This window comes from Zootoca vivipara, chromosome 3 (genome assembly GCF_963506605.1).
Source record: "Zootoca vivipara chromosome 3, rZooViv1.1, whole genome shotgun sequence".
NCBI lineage: Eukaryota > Metazoa > Chordata > Lepidosauria > Squamata > Lacertidae > Zootoca > Zootoca vivipara.
In genome coordinates, this window is record NC_083278.1 from 22,862,145 (window position 1) to 22,888,967 (window position 26,823).

At 40.2% G+C, this 26,823-nt stretch overlaps 1 protein-coding gene across 2 annotated transcripts; it reads left to right on the forward strand.

The window, feature by feature from the left end:
* TDRP (testis development related protein) lies at window positions 1-25,558 on the forward strand. 2 transcript variants are annotated; one of them, XM_035109937.2, is made up of 4 exons: window positions 1-126; window positions 826-1,038; window positions 21,110-21,213; window positions 22,005-25,558. In XM_035109937.2, exons 2-4 carry the CDS (start codon window positions 931-933, stop codon window positions 22,348-22,350), a joined length of 558 nt encoding a protein of 185 aa, XP_034965828.2. In that variant the 5' UTR covers window positions 1-126; window positions 826-930; the 3' UTR covers window positions 22,351-25,558. The 2 variants fall into 2 exon arrangements, with proteins under 2 accessions (XP_034965828.2, XP_034965830.2); XM_035109939.2 differs by lacking the exon at window positions 1-126 and adding an exon at window positions 211-391.
* The last annotated feature ends 1,265 nt before the right edge of the window (window positions 25,559-26,823 follow it).

Consider the following 26,823-nt stretch of genomic DNA (forward strand, 5'->3'; position numbering starts at 1 on the left):
TCGCGCCGCCCAGTCAGCCGCAGACATGACAGCGGCCGCTCGGAGGTTCCGTGCTGCTGCTGCTGCTGCTGCTGCTGCAGCTGCGGTACTGGTGGCGGCCGGGACGGCCGCGAAGGAAGGTCACAGGTGAGGCGAGCGGGGCGGGGAAGAGAGGTGGCAAGGCAGCCCCGGCCAGGCCTTCTCCCCCTTCCTTCCTTCCCTCCCATCCTCTCCCCTCAACTCTCAAACAGCGGCGCCCTCTCAGGCTGAGGAGCTCCTACTACCGCCTCTCTTCCCCACCGGAGAGGAGGAAGGGGAGGCGTGGCCGTGGGGTTAGGACTCAGCGCCCCACACTCGGTGCCTCCTCCAAACCCCTCATTCCGGCATCGGGGCTCCCTCCGGACCTCGCCACGTAAAACGCGTTTTGTTTCGGGCTCTTTGGTTTCCCCCCCTGAGCACGTACAGAGTGCATCCCAATCCCCACCCCCACCCCCTGCCCACATCACAGACACATTGGAGAGGTTGCTGCACTTCTTGCTTGAGGGGATCAAACTTGGGCCCCCAGTATTTTTAAGGCAGGGGAAGTCTAATGGTGTGGGTGTTTTTTTAGTGGGGTGCATTGCCTGCACAGGGAAGGGGTTGTGTTCCCCCACTTTCTCGCACCTTGTAAGCCCGTTTGTTGCACCTGCCCATGTCTATCTCGCATTGGGATCCTCTTTCCTGGGCCATGTGTCTCTGTGAAAGCTCATTTTCTCTCAAGAAGGGCTTGTTGAGCTGAAGAGCAAAGTCATCTCCTTAAAAAAAAATAAGAAAAACAACCCTCTTTCTTTTCCTCTACTCTCTCAGGAATAAATAAGACCAGAGTCGCCTGTCCGCTACACCTCTTCCTCTTCCTCCTCCCCTCCCCTCCCCCTCCCCACACCCCTCTCTTCTTCTCGCCACCCTCTAATAATGTGGAAACTCAACAAGAGCGGCAAAGTTCTCCTGGATGATTCTCCGGAGGAAGAAGAGAGCCAGTCCCCACCTCCAGCGACACCAGCAGCTACCTTCTCAGCACAGGTAAAAGGCACCAGACTGCCGACTCTGTGCATCTTCGTATTTTTAGTACCTTTGCAGCCCTGGCGTCTGTCACCTTTCCTTCAGTTTTGTAGGACAGTCTATTATCTCTCCTCCTTCTGCCACCCCTTTTTACCCATGCCAGAATCTTGGCATTTTTATCTCTGATCTGGCATTATGAGTAATCACTTTCCATTCCCCTTGGATGCCTTAATAATGAGTCTTGTGGCCAGGAGGAACTGGTATGAACCACTGCTGTTTTGTACATACCCTCTGGGAAGCTGGTGTCAGTCTCTCCCTAAAACTTCATGCTCAGCAGTGTTAGGACTCCAGTGGCTTCATACTTCAGGCCACTCTCTTTCGTCTCTGTCTTCATCCTTAGGCATAGTCAGCGAAGGCACAAGCTCAGTTAAACATAGCAAAAAAGAGTAGTGCATTCTGGTCTGCTGAAAATTCTCATGATTCTGTTGAAAATCCTTATGATTATAACTAAAGCAAAGAGGCTTAAGATTTGAGATGGAATCTCCTTGCATTTTAACAGTTGTTTATGTTTGAAATATGTAAGTAGTTTTGTCTCAAGTTTCCTTTACGTTTAAAGTATCTTTTACCTTTTTGTAAAAATGCAAGTTCCGTATCAGCACTATAGTCTACTGAAAGCATTTATTGTTACAGTTTACCTTTTAAACAGAAGGGTGTGAAAGAGGAGGGAAATAAATTAAGAAATATGTAGAATTAAGAAATATTTATCCGACTCTGAATCCAACCATTTAGGTCTCAGTTCCAGCACTTCACATTTTGACCTGCTTTAAAAAGAAAAATCCTTGTAAAATACTCATACCGGTAATCAGGAAACAGGATAAAGACAAGTGAACAACTTGGAGACTGAATTGGTGGCCTGCACATTCTCACCCCAATTCAGATAAGAAGAGCCATCATGTGTAGACTTCTACTACATATCACTTGTTAGATCAGGAACTGTGGGTGCAAATAGGATATGAATCTAAATGCACATCCAAATTTAGATATTCTCTATCCAACTTCCACAATGTTTTACTTTTCCTCATATCTACAACTCCACCCACATTCTACATAGGACTAGAGGTGCGTCAGAATGCTTATTTGCTGCTGAGCAAATTCCCTTTACTAGGACTGCAGTCCTATGCACATTTACTTAGGAATTAGACTCACTGAACTCTGTGAGACTTATTTCTGAATAAACATGCAGAGGATCAACCTGCAGATAAACTGCAAAGAGAACTGCTGTCCTGGCTCTACAAGCCTGAGATGCCACAGAAGTTGTGAAATCAAGTACGCAAGGCATCCTAATGCACAGTTAGTTCACTAACAGCTAGTACTCGCTCTTTGTAATTCCAAGCTTCTTGTCTTAGACAGTTGTGACCACAATAATAATGTCCTGAATGTATGTTGTATGTAATTGTTCATGAAGAATATGATTTGGATTTGTTGATAAAAAGGTAATAAAGCAGCTTGCCTGTTTTGCTGGCTAATCCACAACTTGGTTACAGTAAAGTGCTTGGATTTAGGTTGATCAGAAGTTTATCTTAAATTGGGCTGTGTTGCAGTGTGGAGGAGGTAGAAATGGGAGAGTGCATGTTGCTCCCCTTCTCCTTGGATTCAGAGATGGGCAGAGTTGGGTGGGATTGGATTCTATTACAGTTGTACTTTCAAAATTGTTTGCTTTGGTCTGCTTCGGCATTTTTGTTAAAAAAGTTTTCCATTACTAGGTTCTATAATAAGTACATTTTTGAATAGCAGATTAATGTTCAAAACATTCAGTAACTAAGCCAGTAATAAGTGCTATAATAATGCCAATAACACGGAGAGCTGTCTGCTTGGCTTCCAAAGACCAACAGAGAGCTACTACTGTGAACGGTAACAAGGACTCAACCTGCCAACCTTAACCTCCTCATTGGATAGTAGGTACAAAAAAATGCAGCTTGAGACTCATTTGCTTCTGGAATCAATGGTTAACTGACTACTAGAAATGGCTGACTACTAATCCCAGCCAAAATATGTGGACCTTTCCCCTCTACTCAATCAGGAGATTTCTTCCTACCGTAATAGCAAACTAGCAACTAGTGAGACTCAGCTTTTTCATTTTTTGATGTGTAGCAGTCTTACTCCTCCAGCCCATGACATGGTTGCCATCTTCTATCACATGACATATCCTGATGCCAAACCTGACCAAATGTGTACAAACTTTGGACAAAGTTTACAGGTCACCCTAAAGCCTGTGTGAGACAAAGGAATGTCATGAAACCTACTGTGCATCGTAGCTCCAGAGGTCATCCTCTTTGCTAGTTGTGCATTAGTGAGCTATTTCTGAAAAAAATGGGAAAATGAAACTTTACCCAGTATCAATAACTTCTGTTTTATCAACTGATATTATGCTCTGCTTCCCCTCATAGGTGCTTGATGTGAAATCATACATGTTGCCAAATAATTTGAGGAAACATATTTCACAAACCTATCTAATATCTGGGATCTTGGGGTAGCAAGAAGGTTTTTAATGGTCTCCTCTACATCATGGCTGCACAGTTTTTCTTTTATGTATTCAGAATCTGCTTTACTCCATGATTTTCACCTGAAGCCATTGCCAAATCTTCTGTTACATAGAATCACAATCACTGGGGGATTTTGCCATATCATTTTAATATAACATCAACAATGAATGTCGTAGAAAAGCATTCTGATGGGGTAAAAGCAACTATTTACCGTGCCAAAATGGACACGTGAGGACTAAGGGTCAAACTAGTCAAGTTCCTGTCTCCTTAAATATGGTTAAAAAGCAGCTGAGAGTGTGTGTTGCAGGGGGGAAAGTGTAGTTAAAAGGCAGAGTTGATAAATTGGTATGGATTGTATTTTGGATTTGCAGTAGATCTCCTAATGCATCATTTTGGAGAGTATAAGCTGTTTTGATTGGTATAATAAAATAAAAAATGAAGGGTATACTCCTGCTGGCCCTGGATGCACAAAAGATCTTATGGAGACACCCCATAGAAGCTAATATAGCCTTCCTGGATCATTGCCAGTGCTGTTTCATATAGCATTGTAGCCACATTGTACTCCCCAAGTGAAGGTTTTTATCGCTTCTTCTGGGGCATTTTGAACTTCTTTGCTGTCCAGGCTACTCCTGGAAAAATGGGAACAGAGCCATATCTGGAGCCATGAAGAACATGATACTGGATATTCCCAAGGGAGGTGCATGATACCTTGTCCTGGAGTGTAGGAACTGGATGCTATATTGCATGCCCCAGTATTATGCTAGCTACTGGCTTCTATGGGGAAGCTCAGCACACTCTTCTGTGCATTCAGGGCCACAGGACTGCACCCTTCTTCTTTTCAGCTATTCACTTAATCAAAACAGTTAATGTTACAGACACAGCAATAAGAGAGCCAGCAGGATTGCAGCCCTTATTATTATGTTTGGTCCGAAATAAAACATCCCAGCTCCTTCATATTCAATCATATTAATGGAGTTCCTGTATAGTGTGTGTGTGTGTGTGTGTGTGTGTGTGTCTTCTAAAGCTGCTTATATATTACAGAGTGGGAGGCTGTGATTGTCCCTGCTAGTGTACTGCAGCCTGTGAAAGTTGTCAGTGATGTATCAAACTCTAATACTTGCATTGACAGGGTGTGTTTTTTAATTTAGTTAATATAATAAGTATTGAAAGTAGACTTTAATTTTGAACTTTGAGAATGAGCTGCCAGCTTGATTGTCCTACCCTGAAATTAAAGAAAGTGAAAAAGATAGAAAAAGAGTGAACTTTATTGATGTTTCCCTTTGACCTGTTTTCCTTTGATCTTGTATTATGTTGTACTTAAGCAGCAGAAGTGCAGAGACATGTTTCATATTAATTGCAGCTTATGGCTGCTCAGTGAATGTTTCATAAGTTGGCCATGCAATTTTATCTGTATATTAATTAATGACTTTAAAAGTCTTTTTTATACAATTTTGACAATTTATTTTAACTGAAGGAACTTCAAGAGGGTCCCTGAGGATATAGGAGGAGATCAGTAGCTTCTAGATGTACTTTAGAAAGATACATCAAATGAGAATAATGAAGTCAGATTTTTATACAGTATGCAACAAAGGAATATAGAGTAACTTGTTTGAACTGGGAAAGTAACATTTTGGGCAAAATCCAAATGAAATTACCAGTAAATAAATTCTCTTGAAATCAGAGAAACCCAAATGTGAACTACTGGTACATGCATTGGTAAAGGTAAAGGGGCCCCTGACCATCAGGTCCAGTCGTGTCCGACTCTGGGGTTGTGGCGCTCATCTCACTCTATAGGCCGAGGGAGCCAACGTTTGTCCGCAGACAGCTTCCGGGTCATGTGGCCAGCATGACAAACCTGCTTCTGGCGAACCCTATCTCAAGGCTGAATTCTGTCACTGTCATGTTTATCATAATCCTGAGGCTATGCCTTCTTAGTGTCCAAAATTCTAACTCTTAAGTGCATATCCCAAATTCTCCATCAGAATTAGCTATCCAAATACAATTCTTGACTTGATCTTTTTGCTTCATTTAATTCCTGTCAATCAGGCTTGTAATCTGAGAGTTGTTTTAATCTCTCAGACCTACACTTTTTTGTAAGCCCTCCCCTTTCTCCTGTCCCTATCAGTAAGTTTCTCATTTTTGCTGACCTTGTTGTTTCGTGAGCTGAAAGAATGAGATATTGTGCCCAAGATCAAATATTTCTGAGCACTGTGCTCTAGTAGTGGCCCATTGCTAAGATCTTAGGGAAGCCTGCATCTGGGAAGGAGATGCTTTATTAAGATGGATTAATTACTATCCCTTCCTCTTAACCACCCTTTTGTGAGTGGTAAAACTGTTTGTAAGAAATTTGTGGTCTAAGGCAGAGGCTTGTCCCTTAATATAGGCAATAAAAGATACTGTGGTCACATTTATTGACCAATGTGGCCACAGATCCCTTTTCAAGCTAGGGATGGTTGCTCAAAGATGGCTTTTGTTTTAAATACTTCCAGGCTGGGCAAAGCTTTCCTTGGAGACAGGAGCTCCAAAGTGTCATAAGCAAAAAATGGGAACTGATGCTGTATTCTTTCAGGAAATATACTTTATTCCTATGGCATGGCATAATATAAGGGTTTGAATTGCCTTACTCTTTTTCTTACAGATTCATAGTGTGACACTATATACTGGTATTACTTCAGCAAATACATTTGCTAGTACTGGGCCTGGGGTATCCAAAAGGAAGAATCAATGGTGGGAAAGGAGTATTTGAGTCTTCATTTGCCTGCATTTTTTCCCATGCAACTCCTACCACACAGGCTTTCTCTCTCTCTTAGAACTGGGGGGCAGGCGGGGGGGGGCAGTCCACTGGAGGGATTGCGGGTGAGAATTGTCAGGCGGAAACATGTTAAGTAATACTCTTCTGTCCACTGATTCTCCCCCTGCTAATAGGAATGCCCCTCCCCACTCCACTGTGCATAAGCATTATGAGACAGACATGGAGTTGTGAATTTTCTAAACCAAATTAAAAAAAATTAAAATGCTTAACCAGGTTTCCATTTATGATTATCCATTCTTTATTTTTACAACCAATAAATTTGTGCAAGAGAGAAAAGGTGCAGGAGAGAAACATACTGGAAAGGATATCAGTTATATCTTGATTAATGGTGTGCTTTTGAATTTTAACATCCAGACCTTGTTGTATGAGGGTCCACAGTTTGTTTTTCAGTGCAGACCCAACTATTAAAGTGAATGATCAAACAAGACTGGTTTATTATTTAACTACAAAAGAAGCAGAGGGAAAGTAGATCTAGAGTGTAATCTGTATACAAAAGAGATCTGTGTGCTTGTTGAATTAATCCCTCGAGCACCTTAGGGTTTGCAGAATACTCAAGAAAAGAGCATTTGCACATTCCTCTGGAAGCACGCTGAATGTGCTGGCACTATATTGCCAGAAGTGGAAGGTTGTTGCCAAGGCGTTAAATCAGGATTTCTTTACTGCATAGAAAGCAGCCATTAGTTACCTGTTCATTAACAAAAGAATGCTAAAATGTTCAGTACTGTAGTAAAAACACTGTTCAAAATAAAAGTAAGAGGCAATTTCAAGCTCTTGTCATAACCAAAACATACTAGCATAAGGGAAACTAAATCTTAGATACACAGATAAAAAACTAATATCTTCATAATATTTGGGGAAAGAAATACAACCTGTTAATAGATATGTGTTAACATTAGGGCACTAGCTAAAAATAGGCCATTGAAAACATAGCTGCAAAGCCCGAATGTTCCCCATCACATCCATTGGTGTGTGGGAGCTTTGTTGCATACCTGGGCCTTCCCTGTCTGCAATAATTTATAATGGAGGAATATACCATTTCTGTGGAAACACTGATCTGCTTCTTATGTTGGAAAGATTAGAATGGCTTCTGAGCAAGAGGCCCAAAAGTGCATCTGAGAATGCATGAATCTCTTGAATTGATGTAATTTGCAGAAAGTTCCTACAGGAAACATTCCATATTTAGCTGTGCTTGAAATTTCCTCACAGCCATTACATTTGCTACAGATTCATTACCCTGGTTTTCCTTCAAGGAAAGTAATATAGATTACTATTGCTCATAGGGAAGAACTCTGGGAACTTGGCTTGAATGCTGTGGACAGGATTGCTAATCGGTGGTAAGACTGTTCCCTAAACATAATGCCCCTGCCATTTTATTGTTGTCATATTCTGTGGCTTACCTCAGACTGAGATAAAGAATGCCACATATTGAATTGTTATTACTACTTCCTGCAGCGCTTTGTTTTTATTGGAAATATGCATTCAGTCTTAGAAGCAGGCACAGCCTGTTGAGCAGGCTTGATCCAGGCAACTAAATTTATGAGAGCTACATGGATTTTACTTGAGGAAATATACCCATTAGTGTGAAAAGGCAATCTGCAAAATATGGTGCTCAAAATAGTTACCCGTCCCCCGCCCTGAGGTAATTTATAACTACTTCTGTTGTAATTCTTAGAAAATATGTTACTATGCTTTACTTCTCAGCTAGGAACAAGAGAGAGAGAGAGAGAGAGAGAGAGAGAGAGAGAGAGAGAGAGAGAGAGAGAGAGAGGTCCTCCACCTTTTCCTTTCCTGGTAATTTTGCACTCAAAATCCCCAAGCTCCTCTTTCTGTCATCAATGGGAAAGATGCCCATGACCCCATGGAAAAGCCAGTAGCTTTGAGAGGGTTTTTGTTGTTTGCAGAAAAATAGTATTTGGGAGAAAGGGTTTAGGCAGCTTTTCTTCCCATAAAGGAGCAGTATAGGAAACAATATAGGGATGCTTAAATATATTCTCCTAAGCGCTGTGGTCTAAACCACTGAGCTTTGGGTTTGCCGATCAGAAGGTCGGTGGTTCGAATCCCCGCCGCGGGGTGAGTTCCCGTTGCTCAGTCCCAGCTCCTGCTAACCTAGCAGTTTGAAAGCACACCAAAAAGTGCAAATAGATTAAAAGGTACAGCTCTGGCAGGAAGGTAAACGGCGTTTCTGTGTGCTGCTCTGGTGTTGGTTTTCCGCTGCACCAGAAACGGCTTAGTCATGCTGGCCACATGACCCAGAAAAACTGTCTGTGGAGCAGACAAATGCCGGCTCCCTCGGCCTGTAAAACAAGATGAGCGCCGCAACCCCTGAGTCGTTTGCGACTGGACTTAACTGTCAAGGGTCCCTTTACCTTTACCAGTTTAAGCAATTAAAACATGCAATTCTCTATAGCTGCTTTACATTAAAAACAAAAACTGCCAGAAGACATGTCTCCTATACAGCATTTAGTTTTTTAACTGTGTTTATTTATCTGTGTTTATCCCAAAGTGAGGCTATAGAAAGGCACTGTAGATCAGAAGTATCCCTGAGATGTTTCTGCAAGCTTGGGAGGGTTTATCTGGATCAGTGGTAACAATTTGCTTTGTTTATTTTTTCTTAGGCATAATGTTGCTCTTCAGTAGTTCAACTGGGTGTGTACGGTGACTTTTTTTTTTGTTAAATAGCAGTCCTTCCAATGTTATTCAGAACATGAAGTTTACTGAGTGACTTTCAGCCTGTCATTTTCTCTCAGCCTAACCTGCCTCCCAGGATTGTTGTGAGCATGAGGTAGGAAAGGGAGATATTATTAAGCTCTGTAGTGAGTATATGTTTAGCAGTACGAGGTAAGCATGAGTGAAGGTTAGCACCTGAGATACCATCTACAACAACTGTAATTGGAGATGAAAAGTTTGATTTAGGAAATTTCCAAATTGCAAAAGAAAATGGATTGTTATCAGATCTGAACTGGATAAAAACATATGAGCAAGCTGCAGAAATGTTAGAGAAATCTACCCTTTTCAGTTTTTACAAATAGCCTCTTATTTAGATAAGATCAGGAAAAATGACCAGCTAGATAGAGAAAATACTTACATTGAAACTCTATTATAAAAATCTATCAAATGCTCATAAAAATATTGTTGGAGAACATTACAAAACATTTAACAGAAAAACCAATACAGTGAAGTGGAAAGCATTTTCTATTTTATGTACTATAACTGTCACTATATCTAAAGGCTGTCCAGCTTGTTTTGAAGGTTCATTTGGCTGCTCATATTTAGCTAATCAGCAAAATATCAAGGTATATTTTTATAGTGATATGAAGATACCAGTAGTTTTAAAAGGACTTGAAGTGCATTTCATGTTGTGCCAAGCCAGGAATAGAATGGAAAAGTTAGTTTTACAGTGCTGTACAATTTTGAGCCTCTGGCTACATTTTCTATGAATTACACACTTTTGTACCTGCATTAATTATAATAATGGGTTTAGCCAGAAAGGTGTGATGTTTCATCTTTGATACTGGATATGGTAGCATAAAGTTCATATACAAGGGAGTGTCTGCATTTTGTTTAAATCAGAATACTGCTCACTATTCCAAAGCTTGGTTCGTTAGTCTATAGATGTAGGGAGAAAGTGGTAGCTGATTGCAGCCCATTTATTACACATGTATTTAAACATGGATGAGATAATGAACAAGGAACAAATGGTACTACTTAAATGCCTACCAAAGGAGGCTGTGATCTGAAGCATATATATTTGGAAGCAACTTCCATCAATTATAATGCACTTCAAAACAGAAATGGTTAGAACTGGAATGCTAGTGTGTAATATATAGTGGTGCTTTAATTTAGCAGGTTAGGACTCCCCTAGGTGATTCAGAAAAGCTATGGCAGCATCTATTGCTTGCATACAAACTGTACTGACAGCAGACCTTTGTAAAACTGCTACCTGGGCATAGATCCACATATTTAGAAAACATTTTTCTTTGGCTCCTGTTCATATGCCAAATTTGGATAACAATTTTACAGTCGCCGTTTGCCTTGTACTCCTCAGTCACCATCTGGAGAGTATGCTGCTGTTTGATCCTCCATCTGCGCAACTATTAAGAGGTTGTCAATGAAAGGGAAAAATTGTTACTGATAACTGCTCTTTTAATGAGAGATACTCTGTATACCATTTCAGAACCTTCTAAGTTAAAGGTTGCTCAGTTTAAGACTGAGTTGAGATATGAAAGAACTGAGATACAGTGTAAGCACCCAACTCTTCCCTATATTTATTTGCTCTTACACATGTTTGAAGGTTCTAATGGATATTCTGAATTGGCTGTGGTTTCAATCTGCAGAAGAGTTGTTATGTTAGAAATTGTGATGACTATAAAGTCATTTTTGAAGACCAAGCATCATGTGGTAAGCACAATTGCTGCATAAACATCCAGAACTACTTATGGCTACTAGTCTTTACTTCACTGACCCTTCCCCATATTTCTTAGTGACCCACCCATTTAAAGTGATACATCCTGGCTGTCTGGATTATTGAATCTTAAGGGGAACTTCTGCTGGGGAATCTTTTTAGCATGTTAAGTGAAGGGGAATACTCCTTCATCACTTAACTATGGGACACTGGTGAACACAGATTTCGCTGGAAACTGGTTCCCCAGATGCTAGTGAGAAAGCTTTTGAGTTCCCCATAACTCTTTTTAAGTTGAATATTAAGCAAAACAGCAATAGTGGGGGGAGACGAGAACAGCTGGACGTGATGTAAATGATCCCAAGTCTGCAGTCTGTAACAGTCTTAGGACAAAGTGCAGGAAATGCTACAGAGACATAATAAGACCTAGGGGCAAAACAGATTTCAGGTTGCACCAAGGACAATTTTGATGAAGAAGCAACAATGGCTGTTCCACTATCTGTATGTGTAAAGACCAGCAGTTAGTTGGATCTAGTTCCAGCACCCAACTAGTTTTTGTGTGTATTGGAGAACACCGAAAATAGTTGACCAAAGCTACTACTTAAATATGGAATTTAGCTTTTGAGCGTTTAATGGCCTCTAACCATTAGATAGCACTACCCAATTTGGCTTGTAATGATTCTTTAGAAGGTACACTACCTAAAATTATTATCCAGCTCTACTGCTGCTTCAGAGAATCTCTGTATGCAGAAAAGGTGCCCAGCAAAGTGAAGTGTATGTTTAATTTAAATAGAAGAACAGGAGTTTCTAAGGAAGAAAGTAAACTATGGACATTTAATCTATGTATTTATAGAAATATCTGTGGTTCTAATTAGTGCTTAATCATCATAAAAGTTTCATGAACTCTCTGAAACTGAAAATTGATTAGAGTTTATAATTTTTATTTTTATTTTAACAATAAAGATCCATTTCTTCATAATGAAGTTACATCCTCTGTTTCACAACTTGCAACAAAGGTATAAGCTTAATATTGAGATATGAATTCATACTTGTTTCACACAGTAGTTCCTTTTCCTGGATATTTTACAGTGCACCAACTTTTTCTGGGTAGGCTGACAAACAACATTCCTTTATTACGTATTCATTGACTCCACTTAATTGTTTTGGTATTAGAGTCACAGGCATTTTGGTCTTTGGTATTTCATATGTTCATCACATGGTTTAACATTTGAAGAAAATATGAATAAATAAAGAATCCTAATAGGAGTTCATAAAAATAGTTGCAGCACTGATTTATTTTGCCCTTTGAATCTTAATTTTAATGCTTTGATGTTTAACCTTTGTGCTGAAAGAGCTAAGATTACTGTGACTAAAACTACATATGGATATGTAGTTAACAGGCTGATCTTAAACTTCGTATCCCAACTTCCAGCAGATTCGCATTTAGGAGGAAACACAACAGTAGCTATGATTTTACAAAACATTCTATTATGGCAGTAATAGATAAATATTTTGTTGGCACGGCAAGTCGACCTGCAAGATTGCAGGTACAAATATTTCAAGTCCATGTGTCAGTATAATTAAATAATACACAGTGAAAGGTCAAATTAAGTGTGTGCAAGTAAAAATTTGACATTTTCTAACTTTCAGAGATTAATCTTACAGTATATTTATTATTATTATTTTAAGTATAATTTTTCTTCTTTTCAAAATTAGAAATGATAGAATTGCAATGCTTTCTTTCCTCTCCACTCATGAGATTCATGAATCACCAGCTGGTCTCTTTTTTACAGTCTTAATTATAACATTTACTGCTTGAAAGTACTGAAATAATTAACACTCGGGACTGGGATTACATAACAAGGTTCTTATAATAATGTAACTTTTATATAATGTGTTGTTATATGAGCATGGCTACTGCCTTCCATTTCTGATTCTTCAAAGTGCTCTGTTCTAGTGTATCCCTCTGTGACACATCACCTGAACACCTGAATGCTCACTTTAGGCTGCAGATCATTTGCATGCCCAACAAAGTCTGACTGGGAGTGTATCTTTCCACCATAACCTCCCACTTCTGAAACCTTTACTTTTAAGCTTCCTCTTTTTTTCTTTTAAGTCATTTAGCATTTCACAATAAAAGTCACAAAAGGATATGGAATGTCTCCCATTCTTCCCTACTTCCTGTCTTCCATACGCATTCCTTTGAAATGGAACCAATTGTGTTATTCTTAGGTGTTCTCAAAGTAGTGCTTTTCCTTTTGTTCTGAAGTTTGAATGAGGCCTCTAGGTGTTTGTATTCTGTTATTATTCTGAAATGCTGCCAATTTCCCCCTTAGATTAAAACGACTCAGATTTTTATCAATTCATTATTCACAGGAATGTCTTGAGGACACATATTGTCATTTCCAGAGACCTTAAACCTAGCGAATTGTCAAACCTTCTCCTTGAAGCAGTTTTCTTAGGTGCCAGACATATGGACATGATTTTGTGAGAAGCATGATAGTCAGTGTGGAAACTGCAGTGTCAGAAATAGTCACCAAGGACCTTTAAAAAGAATATGTAAGTTCACGTTCTGTGCATGAGGATATGGGGCTCAGCAGCTATATCTGAGTCTCATTCTTACTCAAAAAAACCATGGTTTGTTTCTCTAGCACATGTTGTTTGCCTGTTCATTGTAAGAAGTGGTACTTGTGTGACTGAGATCTGACTAGAACATTTCTTAAGAAAAAAACTTTCTCAGAATCTCAAGGCAGACTTCAAAGCTATACATGAGCTGATCACTGTAAATCAAGTGTGACAATATGTTCAAACCCTGTCAAATGGTTTAATATTAATGAAGAGCTTAGGCCAATCAGTCTGATCTTGATGTCTGACACATAGGTGCTAGACCTCAGGACGCAGTCAGTGATCTAGAGTTTCCTCCATGAAGGACACCTCACTGCAAGGTGGAGTTCAAGTTGAGGTCTGAGATTCAGACACTGCAAGAATGAGCGAACAGGAGATATCTGGTCACATGTTACTCATTGGCTATCTGATGTAGGTGAATTAAGGTAGGCTAGCAATGGTTTTCAGTTGGTGGGTTGGGATTCATTCACAGCCTGATCTAAGGTGGGTCACAACAGCAGTACTGCCACCATACAAATAGATGGTAAATAAGAATAAGGATAATAATTTTACCCTGCCTATCTGACTGGGTTGCCCCAGCCACTTTGTGTGTCTTCCAACATATATAAAAACATAATAAAGCATTACACATTAAAAGTCCAAAAATGGGTCTATAAATATAAAAAAAATATAAATAAAAATGGGTCTATAAATATATGTTTAGGTTAGAGGCATAGCTGCCAAGTCTCCCATTTTTCGCGGGAAACCCCTGGATTTTAATCTGTTTCCCGCTGTTCTCCCGAATGGAAAAAAATCCCAGAAATCCCCCGGATTTCCTACCTGCCAGAGGCTCCATTTTGGGTGCTGGCGCCACCTGATTTCCGGTGCCCAGACATGGGTAGCGCGGCACCGGAAGTCGCTTCTATGCATGTCCGGACATGCGTAGAAGCGACCTCCGGTGCCGCGCTACCCATGTTTGGGCACTGGAAATCAGGTGGCGCCGGCACCGGAAGTCGCTTCTACGCATGTCCAGACATGTGTAGAAGCGACTTCCGGTGCTGCGCCGCTGCTGATCCCGCATTTTTCAGCGGGAGACTTGGCAGCTATGGTTAGAGGTGGGTCCCAGGTGAGGAAAGCTTGAATGGCTTATCCTAGTAAGAGCCCTTTCCCCCAGCCAGGAAGGCAATACTTTATCACCAGCAACATGTATGGAAGTCTGCCCATCCCCTTGTTTTGCATTACTTCTTTTTCCTTGTTGTTTTCTACAGAATGCTTTTGCTGGCATTTCAACATCAAATTCTACTAGCTTTCTTCTTGTTTTGCAGCTTGTAACTTATGACACTGAAAAAATATGACACCTTGTTGTGGCCCAGGACTTGTAAACATTTCCTCAGACAGGAAACAAGATAATCCACATACCTGCTCAATAGAAGAGGGCTTTTTTTGGGGGGGGGGGGTCACAGTAGGGATTGCTATAGAAGATATGCTAGACCCAAGGTAAAGAGTGTTGTAATTGAGGGGAGGAGTTTGTTAGTAACAGGTAAAACTACCTACAATAGAAGAGTTTTATATTCAGGAGAGAAATGAGCAGCATTGCAGTGCTTAGGCATCAGTGATTGCTGAATCCTAAGTATGCTGGTAAGAATTGATTTATTTAGGAATAGAACTTCAGTTGGAGACTAAGTATGAATGTCTCTCTGTCTCTGTCTCTGTCTCTGTCTCTGTCTCTGTCTCTGTCTCTGTCTGTCTGTCTGTCTGTCTGTCTGTCTCTCTCTCTCTCTCTCTCTTACTGGAATTCTACCAAAATAATGTATGCTTTCAAGGATCCTTGGGCTACAGTTCTATACTCACTTACCTGGGAGTGACCTCCATTGAACTCAGTGAGACTTACTTTTCTCTATGTGTGATTGCATTGTTAATCTGAGGTGAAATAGTTGAAATATCGGTTTCCTTTTGGGGCACAGAAAAAATGAATTCTGTATTTATCAGTGATGAAAGGAGGAAGGACAACTTCACTACACAAGAGTTTGGGAATCAGTTGAAAAGTAGAAGTTGCTTTTTCCATTCAGCCATTGCTAGGCTGATCCAGGTGCATAGTTGTGTTGAAAAGAAGGATTTGAGGCCAAAGCATTTTATGTTTGAGTATATCACTACTAGAATATATCTGGGAGAGCTACAACCCTAGGCAAAAAAGGGCACACATTCTATTATAAATCTGTGTGTTCCAGGGTCATACGAGTAACATCCTAAGACAGCAGAAGCACATCACAATTATAACACTTCAGAGCCTGTCCATATTGCATTTGTAGAGTTGACAGTCTTTAACTTCACTGTTACTAAGTCTTTGTTACCGTAGTTTGGTATTAAGGGAAAGAAATGCCTCTAGTTCCAGCTCTGCATTGTTATAGCCAAACTAAGCCTTGAAAAAAGAGGCCTAGTTCAATAATGACGGAGTCTCTTGTCAGCTGTGGTTTTTCTTTTCTCCATAGAACAAGATTCTTACTAGTATTTCCATAATTATTTATTTAATATTTGTTTTTCAAGTCCCAGGAACAATACTGAAAACTTATGCTCGAGTTACATAAAAGAATGGAGGCACGCTCTGGTACATGCCAAATGGCTATTGCAGAGGCAGTTCAGGATCCGTCCATTGTTTCCATTGGAGTTCTACCAAGCTAACCAAACATTAAACATTAGGCACTCCAACATGGCTATAGCACCCCTGGATAACACTAGCTTTTGTGGTCTTTATATTCACATGGCTTCAGTGAAGCTCCAATGGACATTGCTTGGGCTTGGAGGATAAATTTTTTTTAGAAATAGAGAGAGAATTGATCTAGGTTTCGTATGAACAAGAACTGTGCACAGCAGGGGCTCAAAACTGTTAAGGATTGTGAGGCCCATTGATTTCAATAGCAGTGACATAAGCATGCTTTAATTTTCTCATTAGCATCAGAGCAACTTAAAGCACTTCGGTTGAATCATGGAATAGAAGTTTTTGTATTAATAAACAACAATTTCACAGCATTATACTCACATTCATTAATCTGGAATAATTACGGTACCATATTATCTCTCCGTGGCAGAGAGTGCCTATCAGCAACTTCAGCTGGTACATCAACTGCACCCTTTCATAGACAGGGATAGCTAAGCCACGAGGATACCTGCATAATTAACCTCATGTTTCAACTAGTGTAACATGCTCTATGCAGGGCTTCCCTTAAAGTTAGTTTGGATGTTGCAGCTGGTTCAAAATGCCACAACCTGAGTGGTGGTTGGTATCCCTCTTGGGGCTCAGATCATACTCATAGGAAGGGATCTGCACAGGCTAATTTTAAGGTCTTGCTGCTTACATATAAATCCTTAAACAACTCTGGACTAGGTTACCTGAAAAACTAGTTCCCCTCCATTGCGCTATAGGGGCATTAATATAATTAAACAGAACCCAGTTTATCTTGCCTGATGATAACTGACTTGTGGTGATGTGGAGGCAACCTATTTGCTGGTGGTGCAAGTGTTATGGAATGCAGTCCCCACTGAAATATAGGAGGCCCCAAATGTATTTACATTCCACCAACTGTTAAAGATCCACCTGTTTAGATGGGCCTTCCCTTGATCTCCCAACTTGAGTCTTCCAATTTAATGACTAGGTTCTTTTAATGGGATTTTTATTGTGCATTTTAATTATGAATATTTATATGTTAATGCTTGCGTAATTGGTTTTTAAACAACTTTGAAGCCTATTTTGGCCCATGATGAGCAAAATTCATCTGTAAATACTTCCAAATATTGGTTATAAAGATGTTCATTCTTAACATACATAATCTGAAAGTGCTAGCTGGTCCATCTTTATAACGTCCATCTTTATAAGATAATCATTGCAGCATCACTGGCTGCATTGTTGCCCCTGTGTTTTGCAAGGCGACATTCCCAATTCTTGAAGAAAGGCAAGGCTCGGAGCAGCTCTGTACTAGGCTCACCTTGAAGTAATTGTGCCAGCCTCTCATGGCTGTCATATTGTATGGCTGCCACAAATCAGCTGTGTCAAGGGCAGAAGGGTGGGAGGGGGAAGCAGGCTTTCTAAATCAACACAGTTAAAACTTCTCTCCTTTTGCAAACTGAGGAGGGTAGGACAGGAGCAGGTGGCTCTTCCTTCAGCTGCTTCAACGCCAAGTGCAACAGTGTCCACCAAGCTCAGCTGGGAACTGCAGAGTAACTCTGCAAGAGATATGAGCCCTCTGCTAGACAACCTTTGAAAGAATGTCAGTGTGAAGCAATATTCTGGGAAGACAGTCATCTAACAGGTTCAGCCTATTCCCTACTTTGTTTGTTTCTACCCTCTCCTGGAAGCTGTAACCCTGGAAACTAGTAATTGTGAACTGGACTAAGTATTTTGTCATCCCTACCCAGAGGCTACGCTCAACCCAAGGACTAAACAAAAGCCTAATACCGCCCCTTTAAGGGGGGGGGCTTTGTAGAATCTAGTTCCAGGAGACTTTCTAGCTAATTTAAAACTGTAGTCAAGATTTTACCTAGGCCTGCAATGATAATAAATTAGCTGAAATCAATGGCAGTATATGATAATAAATCATTGAGAATTGTTACTTTTGCATTGTCTGTGATTTTACTATATTTACACAGTCAGGCCTATTAATTAACAGTATTTATAAACCATATTTCACCCAAAGGTCCCAGGGAAGTGTACACACACACATATTTATAGCCAAATAGTATGTCAGCTGAAATCAAAATAAACAAATCACTATACAATTTCAGAGAGAGAGAGAGTTAGTTAGTTGGCAGTAGGAACCAGAAACAACATATTTACAGGGATAACCATACTTCACCTTTCGTAAAGGCTGGGCAAAGAGATGCATCTTCATCTGATGCTGGAAGAATACTTTTAAAGCATGACACACCTCAGAGTGGCACATCTTAAAATATGATGAGGACAATAGGGGAAAAGGTGTTCATGCAGCTATTTGGGGCCTAAGATTTTTAGGATGTCATCATGAGTGCTTTGAATTCGGCCTGGCAACATGTTTAAAACAGCACAACCTATACACTAGAGTGAGGTATCAGCAAGCATGGGGGAACCTTGAAGTTTGCAGAAGTACAAAATATCTTTAGAACCCCCCCCCCCAAAAAAAATCAGACCAATAAAGGCTGACTGTACTTAGTGGACAAAGAATGCTGGTAGAATAGAGCTACTTAAATCCTGCACAGCAGCAATACCACACACAAGGTTTGGTTGCACACCCAATTGGTTGCCTCCTGTTAATAGTTCACAGCAAAGGAACCTCTTGGTATGCCCCATTTGCCTCAGTGTAGAAGGCAACCAAGCCTGAGGCAAATTTCAGTGTCCATTCAGTAACCGTAGCCGTAAAGGCAACAAATTGATATTTTATGTCATCAGCCAAGTAGGGGTGAACAGAACCAAGTGGTTCCCCTCCAGAAAATTCATGCCACAGCATGGAATGGGTTGCAGAATAGCTAGAATGGATTCTGTAGTTAATTTAAGGCATGCATCAAGAGGCCTAGCTGGCCTTGTTTTATATGAAATACTCTAGGTGGCTATGTTGCAAAGTAAGCCAAGTACGGTGAAAAGATGCTTTCATACTCCAGCCATAATCAGGGCAAGCAAGAAGGTCTCAGTGCTCCATACAGGATGGTAGCATTTTTGAAATGTACCACAATATTTCTCCAAATATCAGTGATTGCTGTGACTATTCATTGGCTATAAAGACTGAAATGTGGTAGCCAGCTGATTTCTTTCAAAATTCACGAGCATGTTAGGCCCATTTTGCTTTGTACCTTGGGTTCTACAAGGGCTGGAGACTTTCTATTTTTTTTAATTAAAAAAAAAGCTGGGAATCTGGAATGGCTATTCTCTCAGGCTCCTCTGTCATACTGTCTTCTAGACAAAACAAAAAAGGAACCTATCCCATTGTAAAAGCTTTCGTATTGTAAAATAACCTGGTAATTTCCACTACCTCAAGTGAGTACTCTTATCAGCAAAGGTGATCAGCTCTAAAGACAATTGAGAATTCCTTGGTTTCATTACAGTAGGCAGCAGTTTATAGCCTTCTTTTATAACAACACTTTCAACCTGATAATATTGGTGAACAGATTAGCAAATGAGTGGCAATAGGCTTTAACCCAGTAAGAAACTTTTAAACATTTGGTTAACAGGTGGATTTATTTATTTTTTTACTTTAAAAAATGGAGGAGCAGCTGATGTAATTTCTTCATTCCAGCAGTCATAGGTGCAACCTGAAACCTACATACCAACTAAAAAGGTAAAGGGACCCCTGACCATTAGGTCCAGTTGTGACCGACTCTGGGGTTGCGCGCTCATCTTGCATTATTGGCCGAGGGAGCCGGTGTACAGCTTCCAGGTCATGTGGCCAGCATGGCAAAGCCGCTTCTGGCAAACCAGAGCAGCACACGGAAACGGCGTTTACCTTCCTGCTGTAGCGGTGCCTATTCATCTACTTGCACTTTGATGTGCTTTTGAACTGCTAGGTTGGGAGGAGCTGGGACCGAGCAATGGGAGCTCACCCTGTCACAGGGATTCGAACCGCCGACCTTCTGATCAGCAAGCCCTAGGCTCTGTGGTTTAACCCACAGCTCCAACTGTGTCCCTACATACCAACTAGAAGAGCCTAATTTAAATGTCTCCTATCTCTCACCTTCAGGGCCGGCTCTAGGTAGACCCCCGGTGCTGCGCCCTGCGAGGGCGGGGGTGCCGGAGCGATCTCCGCCCCTCAGCGCCAGGGCGCACGACCTGCTCGAGACTGCCCTGCCCACCTTCCATTTTAAGATTGCAACTAAATGTAGCCTCCATGCTTTCAACACCAGAGGTTTTTTTCCTCCCCTGCCCTGCTTTATTTTGCCAGCTATCCTGATAAAGAGTTATCAAGAACTCATAAACTTCTACATTATTCTGTGACATTTTGGTTGGTCTGATGCATGTATTAACCTAATGTGGATTTTGGAACTGTGCATTTAAATATCCACTTTATGGATCAAAATAAAGGCATAATTCTTTAAGGCAAAGAAATGAATCAAAAATATTCATAGCTAACTCCTGATTAGTGTTAGAGGGTTAAACACGCATATTTAACATTTCAAACTCCCATCATTTGAGCTAGTAGCCAAGGCTCTCTTGCATTCTCCCTGGGTCACAATTGGCGGAGCAGAGAGAATAGACAAAAATCCCCTTTGAGAGCAGGAATCCTAATGATGGTTCATGTTTGGCAGTTGTTCAATTTTAATGCAAAGTTACTTTAGAGATCTAACATGCTGACATTATTGTTCTGCCAGGATTGTGGGAGAAACGAAGCAAAAACTTTTCAGCAGCACGTTCTAGTATACTGTACGTATGTATTAAACCATAATTTATTTTTAACTATGGTTTAATATGCCATTTTCTACAGCGGTGTTATATTTTGTAAATGGCATTTCCGTGCGCTCTGGCTTCCATCACAGTGTTCCATTGCGCCAGAAGTGGTTTAGTCATGCTGGCCACATAACCCAGAAAGCTGTCTGCAGACAAACGCCGGCTCCCTCAGCCTGAAGCAAGATCAGCACCACACCCCATAGTTGCCATTGACTGGACTTAACTGTCCAGGGGTCCTTTACCTACCTTATATTTTGCATACATTAAATGTTACCATTACCTACCTTATATTTTGCATACATTATATTAATTTGTAAAACTATCATTTTTAGGTTCAAGGAGCAGGTTTTCGAGGTTGGAAGGAAGTAACAACCATATTTAATAAGGATGATGAACAACAGTTACTAACAGGATGTAAATCTCCAAAATCTAAAGGGTATGTATATAGGGGAGTGGGAGGTGATATAAACATGGAGAAAATTATGCAAGTACCAAGGCTGCTAGAGGTGTTAAGGCTAGACTCAAGATAATCAGGTAAAAAAACAATTTAAATTCTAGAAGGCAAGACAGTTCTTACACCATATTTATATTATTTTTCAGCTTGTAAGATTCTGTTTTAAGTTAAGGATCCACATGGGGCAGAAAAAGCCGTTATTGTAGACAATCTACTGAAGTGCAGTGGGATTTTTTTAAAAATGGAAGCAAAGTACGTAATCTTCTTTGAGGGCCATTAGCACAGGTCAGCCTTTGTCTTTCAACCATCTGATACAAATTCTATAACTTTCAATTGAAACAATATGCTCATTATGGTATCAAATATTTAGATGAGCAGATAAGCCCCAAATTACAGACACATGTGCATTGCCTACCTTACCTTTCACACACAGATCATCGACGCTATTCCTTGTAAGACTTACGCTGGTTGCACATAGGAATCTATAGCTTCTCTTTCTCCTTTGGGAGAAAGGGTAGGATACAAGTTTAATACATAATAATTAATGTATTCCATTCTGATAAATTCTGTATTATTTTATTCTCTGTTTAGCCATTTTTCTAGAGTAGAAAAGTAAAATGTTTAAATAAAAATACATTTCTAGTGAGACTTGATCAGTTATACAAGGATAATGACAAAATTGTTCTGGTCTTCCTCTGTCTTAAAAGTAAACATGTCAAACTTTCTCCCTCCGAAATGTGTTCCGATAAGAAAATTTTTTTGTTGTTCCCTAGAACAAGCTTAAAATTAAAAGAGGATGTGAAATCTGAAAAGAAAGCTGGATTTTGGGACAGTTTGGTGATAAAACAGAACATCCAGTCCAGGAAGCCAGACGAAATTGAAGGATGGGAACCACCACAGATCCCTGCCAGTGATAACCTCAGCGACGCAGGAAGTACTCTGAGTGACTATCCATCTTGGTCAGGTTGGGAAGACGAAACCAAAGGCTCCACAAAATACACCAACCTGTCAAGCTCAGGAAATAGCTCAAGATGGAGCATCAGATCAGCTGGAAGGTTGGTTAGCATAAGGCGACAAAGCAAAGGCAACCTTACTGATAACTGGGAAGAACTAGAATGACATGCAAAATGTGAAATGTTCTATAAGTGATGATAAGTGACATGGCTATGTATATCTTCAAACCAAAATTGAAACTGCTTAATATTGCACCTTTACAGAAGAGTATTCAAATTGTCCAACCATCTGCTCACCTTATCCTAAGTTTCTTAGTTCTTCTGTTTCCCATATTGAATGAAGTCAAGCACCTACTTTGTGCCTATATTCCACACATATTCTATAGCACCTTGGCTCGCTTTTTAAATAAAAGAAAAACAAACCCCCCACAATTTTATGAATGTATACACTGGTTGAATATTTGACTGCCTTACATAAGAACTTCTCTAGTTTGAAGTTTTCTCTTTCTTAGTTTTCAGACATCAAAGATCTATATTTTGAATGCTGACCCTGTTGGACACTGCATTGTTTCAGCTTGATACATTGCTTTCCTTGTCCTGAACATGATCACATGATTCTCAGGCTGGAATGTCAAAGATCCTGCATTTCCCCTAAAGTCCTGAATTGCACATGACTTGTAGGAACCCCACACGTACGTGTTTCTTCTTCTGTTACAAAATCTTCGCTGATGAATTTCAGGCTCCCGTGTATTATGTTGATTAATCAATAGTACGGCTAAAACAGGTTTGCAATCACCCCAAACCACATAAACTCAGATGAATGTGCTGACTGCTAAGATCTGATTTATGTATTCCCTAAGTGCTGTAGCAGGCAACAAAAGTAGCTTTTATATGCTTGGGCTTCACATTGCAGTAACAACATACAAAAGGGCCCATTGCCTCAATAACCTGGGTCACACAGGAACTTTCTATACTAGTACAGTCTCAAATGGGTCTCTGTGTGCATTACCAATGCAGTAGGGAGCCTACCCTTATGACTATGAGTGTTGTCAGCAGCTACCTTGTCATTTAGGATATGTAGGAATCAGGCCCAATTGTCAGAAAACTATCTGTTTGAAGGGTTATCATTGCTTTTTTCCTTCTGTCCCCATTCCCTCAAACTACGATTCCATGTTGCTCTTTTGCAGGACGTGTTTGATGTTCTCTTGGCATTTATAGAATGACAGTAGTTAATGCTCTGTCTCTGCTATGTACAAGGGTTATTTAAGTACGGTATGTGTATTTGCTGTTGTGAGGTTTAGTCTTACTGGTTGCTGCTACTTTTTTTATTAATAACAAAGAGCTATGCATTATAGTGCACATGGGAAGTTGAAAATGTACTATAGATAAAGTTTAGGGTATCTCACCCCCCCCAAGAGTACTTTTACCTATCTTTTACCTATCCATTTTATTTAAAATTGTCCAATTTATGAGATTGGAGTGACATAAAGGCACTGTAATTCAGTGTACTCTCACCACTGTGACAAAAGAAGTCCAGTACATCAATTTAACATCTCCTTTCATTCATAACATAAGATATACACATATGTGTTACATGTGTGCCATTTTTGCATCTGTGTTAGCCAAATTCTAATATTTAGTTATATGATGCAAGTTAATCGTTGCAGCATAGAAGACAAATTGTTAATGGTCAGAATAACCGAGCACCACAACTTTAATTTCTTATGACTTGGCTCTGCGTACAACTTCCTTCAATGGCTGGAGATCTAACTGGCTCAGAATGATTTTGCCCAATTCTTCAGTTCTTGCAAAAGGAGGTCTTAACCCTGACACTACTTGGATGAAAGTAGCAAATTGTCATTAACAGAGGAAAAATAGTAGACAGGAGTCACCAGAGAGCCATCTGTTCGTCTAGCTGCCACTGTTACTGCTCTGAATATGAAAAAAACCATGTTAAAAGTGCCTTGTTCTATAATACTGCACCATAAATGCTCAGACCTTTTAATTACTTCCTTGTTCCTTGTGGACACTTGTTTAATACTGTGTAAAACGAATATCAATCCAAGATGCTAGACTTACTTATTTCTCCCAAATTATGAATCTTTACTTGACACTGATGCTGAGCCAATGTACCACAGTTTGTATAATACCTTATTCAGCAATATGGACACCTTTAAAAAAAAAAATCAAGATTTGCTTCCAGTGAGATCAGCAATTTTTAAACAAAATGAAATGTTTTAGAACTATGCAGACTATCCATTTTATGTTTTCATAATTTAATAGCCCATTCTACATAAAAAGTTGTCACCTAGTGACAACTGCTGATGGTAAAGTTTCTGTCAGCAGATGAAGGAGGGAAGGGATGGATTTTCAGCTATTCCCCGCCCCTATGCCACGCGTCTAAATCTGCTCTGGAGGGTGTCCCAAGCCTCTGAAACAGATTTAGGGTGTGGGGAAAGAGCTAGGGAAGAATTGCCATAATTGCTTCCTTCCCTATTGCACAGAAGGAATGTTTAATGGCAGGTGAGTGACACTGGTGGATACAACCCAAAGATTTTGCAGTACTCTTGTGCAGGTTGCAGGATTCTGTGGACTCGTCTGTCACAGCTAGAGAGTGTGTGTGGAACAAGAGCTATCCTCCTGTTCTGTTCAAGTAGCCTGCAGCTTGGAATTGCACTATTAGTCAAACTCTTCTTGCCCCCCCCCCCGCCCCGAAATGTATTTGAAGCCAATAGCATTTGTGCTATTTTGGCAGGAGGCCACAAACAGCTTGTATCTTTTCCAACACCAAAACTGTACCCGCTTGCTATGGCAACACAATATTGTACTTTGTAGGGTTGGGATTTTCAGCTGTCACACAACTGAACCTTTATTGAAAAATACAGATTTGTTTAGGCAAGTTAAAAGCAGACAATGCAAACCAGTCAAAGTTGATGCTTGTCTCATTCGGGTTGAATGGAAAAGTGAAATGCATGTTTAACTTTCACACGTAGAAATAAGTTAGACTTAACACTGCTTAACTTTGGCTAGACCATGTCCTGGATTTTATGTCTTAGATATAATTGCAGAATATAGCCATTTTCTTTATGCAAAGATTTATATAGTTTACAGTCCTTTGGAGGGCCTTCATACAGCAGGAGCTGAATTGTGGGACGTTGGCACTGAGCTCTGTCTTGCAAAACAACAACAACAACAACCAGGAACGATGGGGCAAAGGTGGCTCAATGTTCACCACCTGTGGAAGCTTCCTTATACTGTGATAGGTAGGGGTTATGCCTTGCACATTATACTGTCAAGTGCCTGTACTTTACCTTGATGACATGTCCGTGATGCTACGGCCTGATTCCACGTGAAAGAAATGTTCACACATTTGTGCTGCATTTAGATACCAATGAAGACAAAGAAGCATCCATCATTCTAGATCTTGTGTGTTGGCTTAAGCTGTTAAATAGTCTCATTTGTGCTGATGCAGTGCGAGCTTATGCACAGATTCTGACCCACTTCTCAGAAAACGGTTCCCATTGCTCCTCCTCAGTCACATGACAGGCAAGCCTTTGCTTTAGCGTCTACAAGGCCAGTGGACCGCAAGGTGTGCCTAGCCCTGCTTTTCTATTTTCCCTCCACAACCTATGCTGCCATGAACAGCAGGAGTTCTGAAGGAAGCACTAGTAGTCTGCTGCTGAGCTTGATCCTGTCCCAAGTACTGATGTGAGGGGAGATGTTTCCTTCTTCGTCTGTGTGCTCTGGAGGTGGGTGGCAGGCCCACAGGATCAGGCCTCAAGCGGGAATCTGAGATACATGAAGTATCGTCTGATTTTTAAGCTAGGGGAGAGGTTTGTAAAAATGGGACACAATCCAACAAAAGTTCTGCACTTTCATACCTCATTGATTTCCATGCTGTTTAATGTGTTTCTCTCTCATTGAAATCAGTGAGATGCAAGTGTCCTTCAGTTTGGCTGGATCATGCTCTTATTTTCCTAAAGCATCATTCTTTAATTTTAAGGGCAGTGGTTAATTTTAATGTAATTTATGGTTGTGCTTTTGTAGGATTATTTGTTTGAAATGAGATTACTCTTTTGTGGTATTTTACGCGTTGGGCAAATTTTTATTCTTTCAATTCTTTTAAAATACCCACAATGTAGATGTTTGTGGACCTTCCCTTTTTTAAAAAAGGCATATATCCTTCTTTGCTTTGTAAACATTTGATTTTACGTCCACTGGTTTTAAAGACACCATTACGATTGTATTCCAAGATTGCACATATGTAATGATTTAAATGTTTATATTGCCTTTTTGCTGCACATATGCATAAATCTTGGCTTGAACTCCATGAAGGTGAAAACGCTTTATGTGGCTGTAACAAGTCACAATGCTCACAGTTTCTCTGGTATTTTATTAGTTTCACTTCAAATATAGTATTTTCACAGATGAATTAAAAAAAATAGTTGAAACCAAGCTGTTGAATTATTTCATTTAAATCTATTTCTCATAAAACAGGAAAACCTGTCTGTATTAGTAACTGATGCTTCTAGCTTAAGATCCTGCCCACCCACCTGACTGCCATACTTCTCAAAGTGCCATTGGTCAATTTGTTTGATTTCACAGTAGAGCTATAGAAGTCAGTTTCATGGTCCTAGAG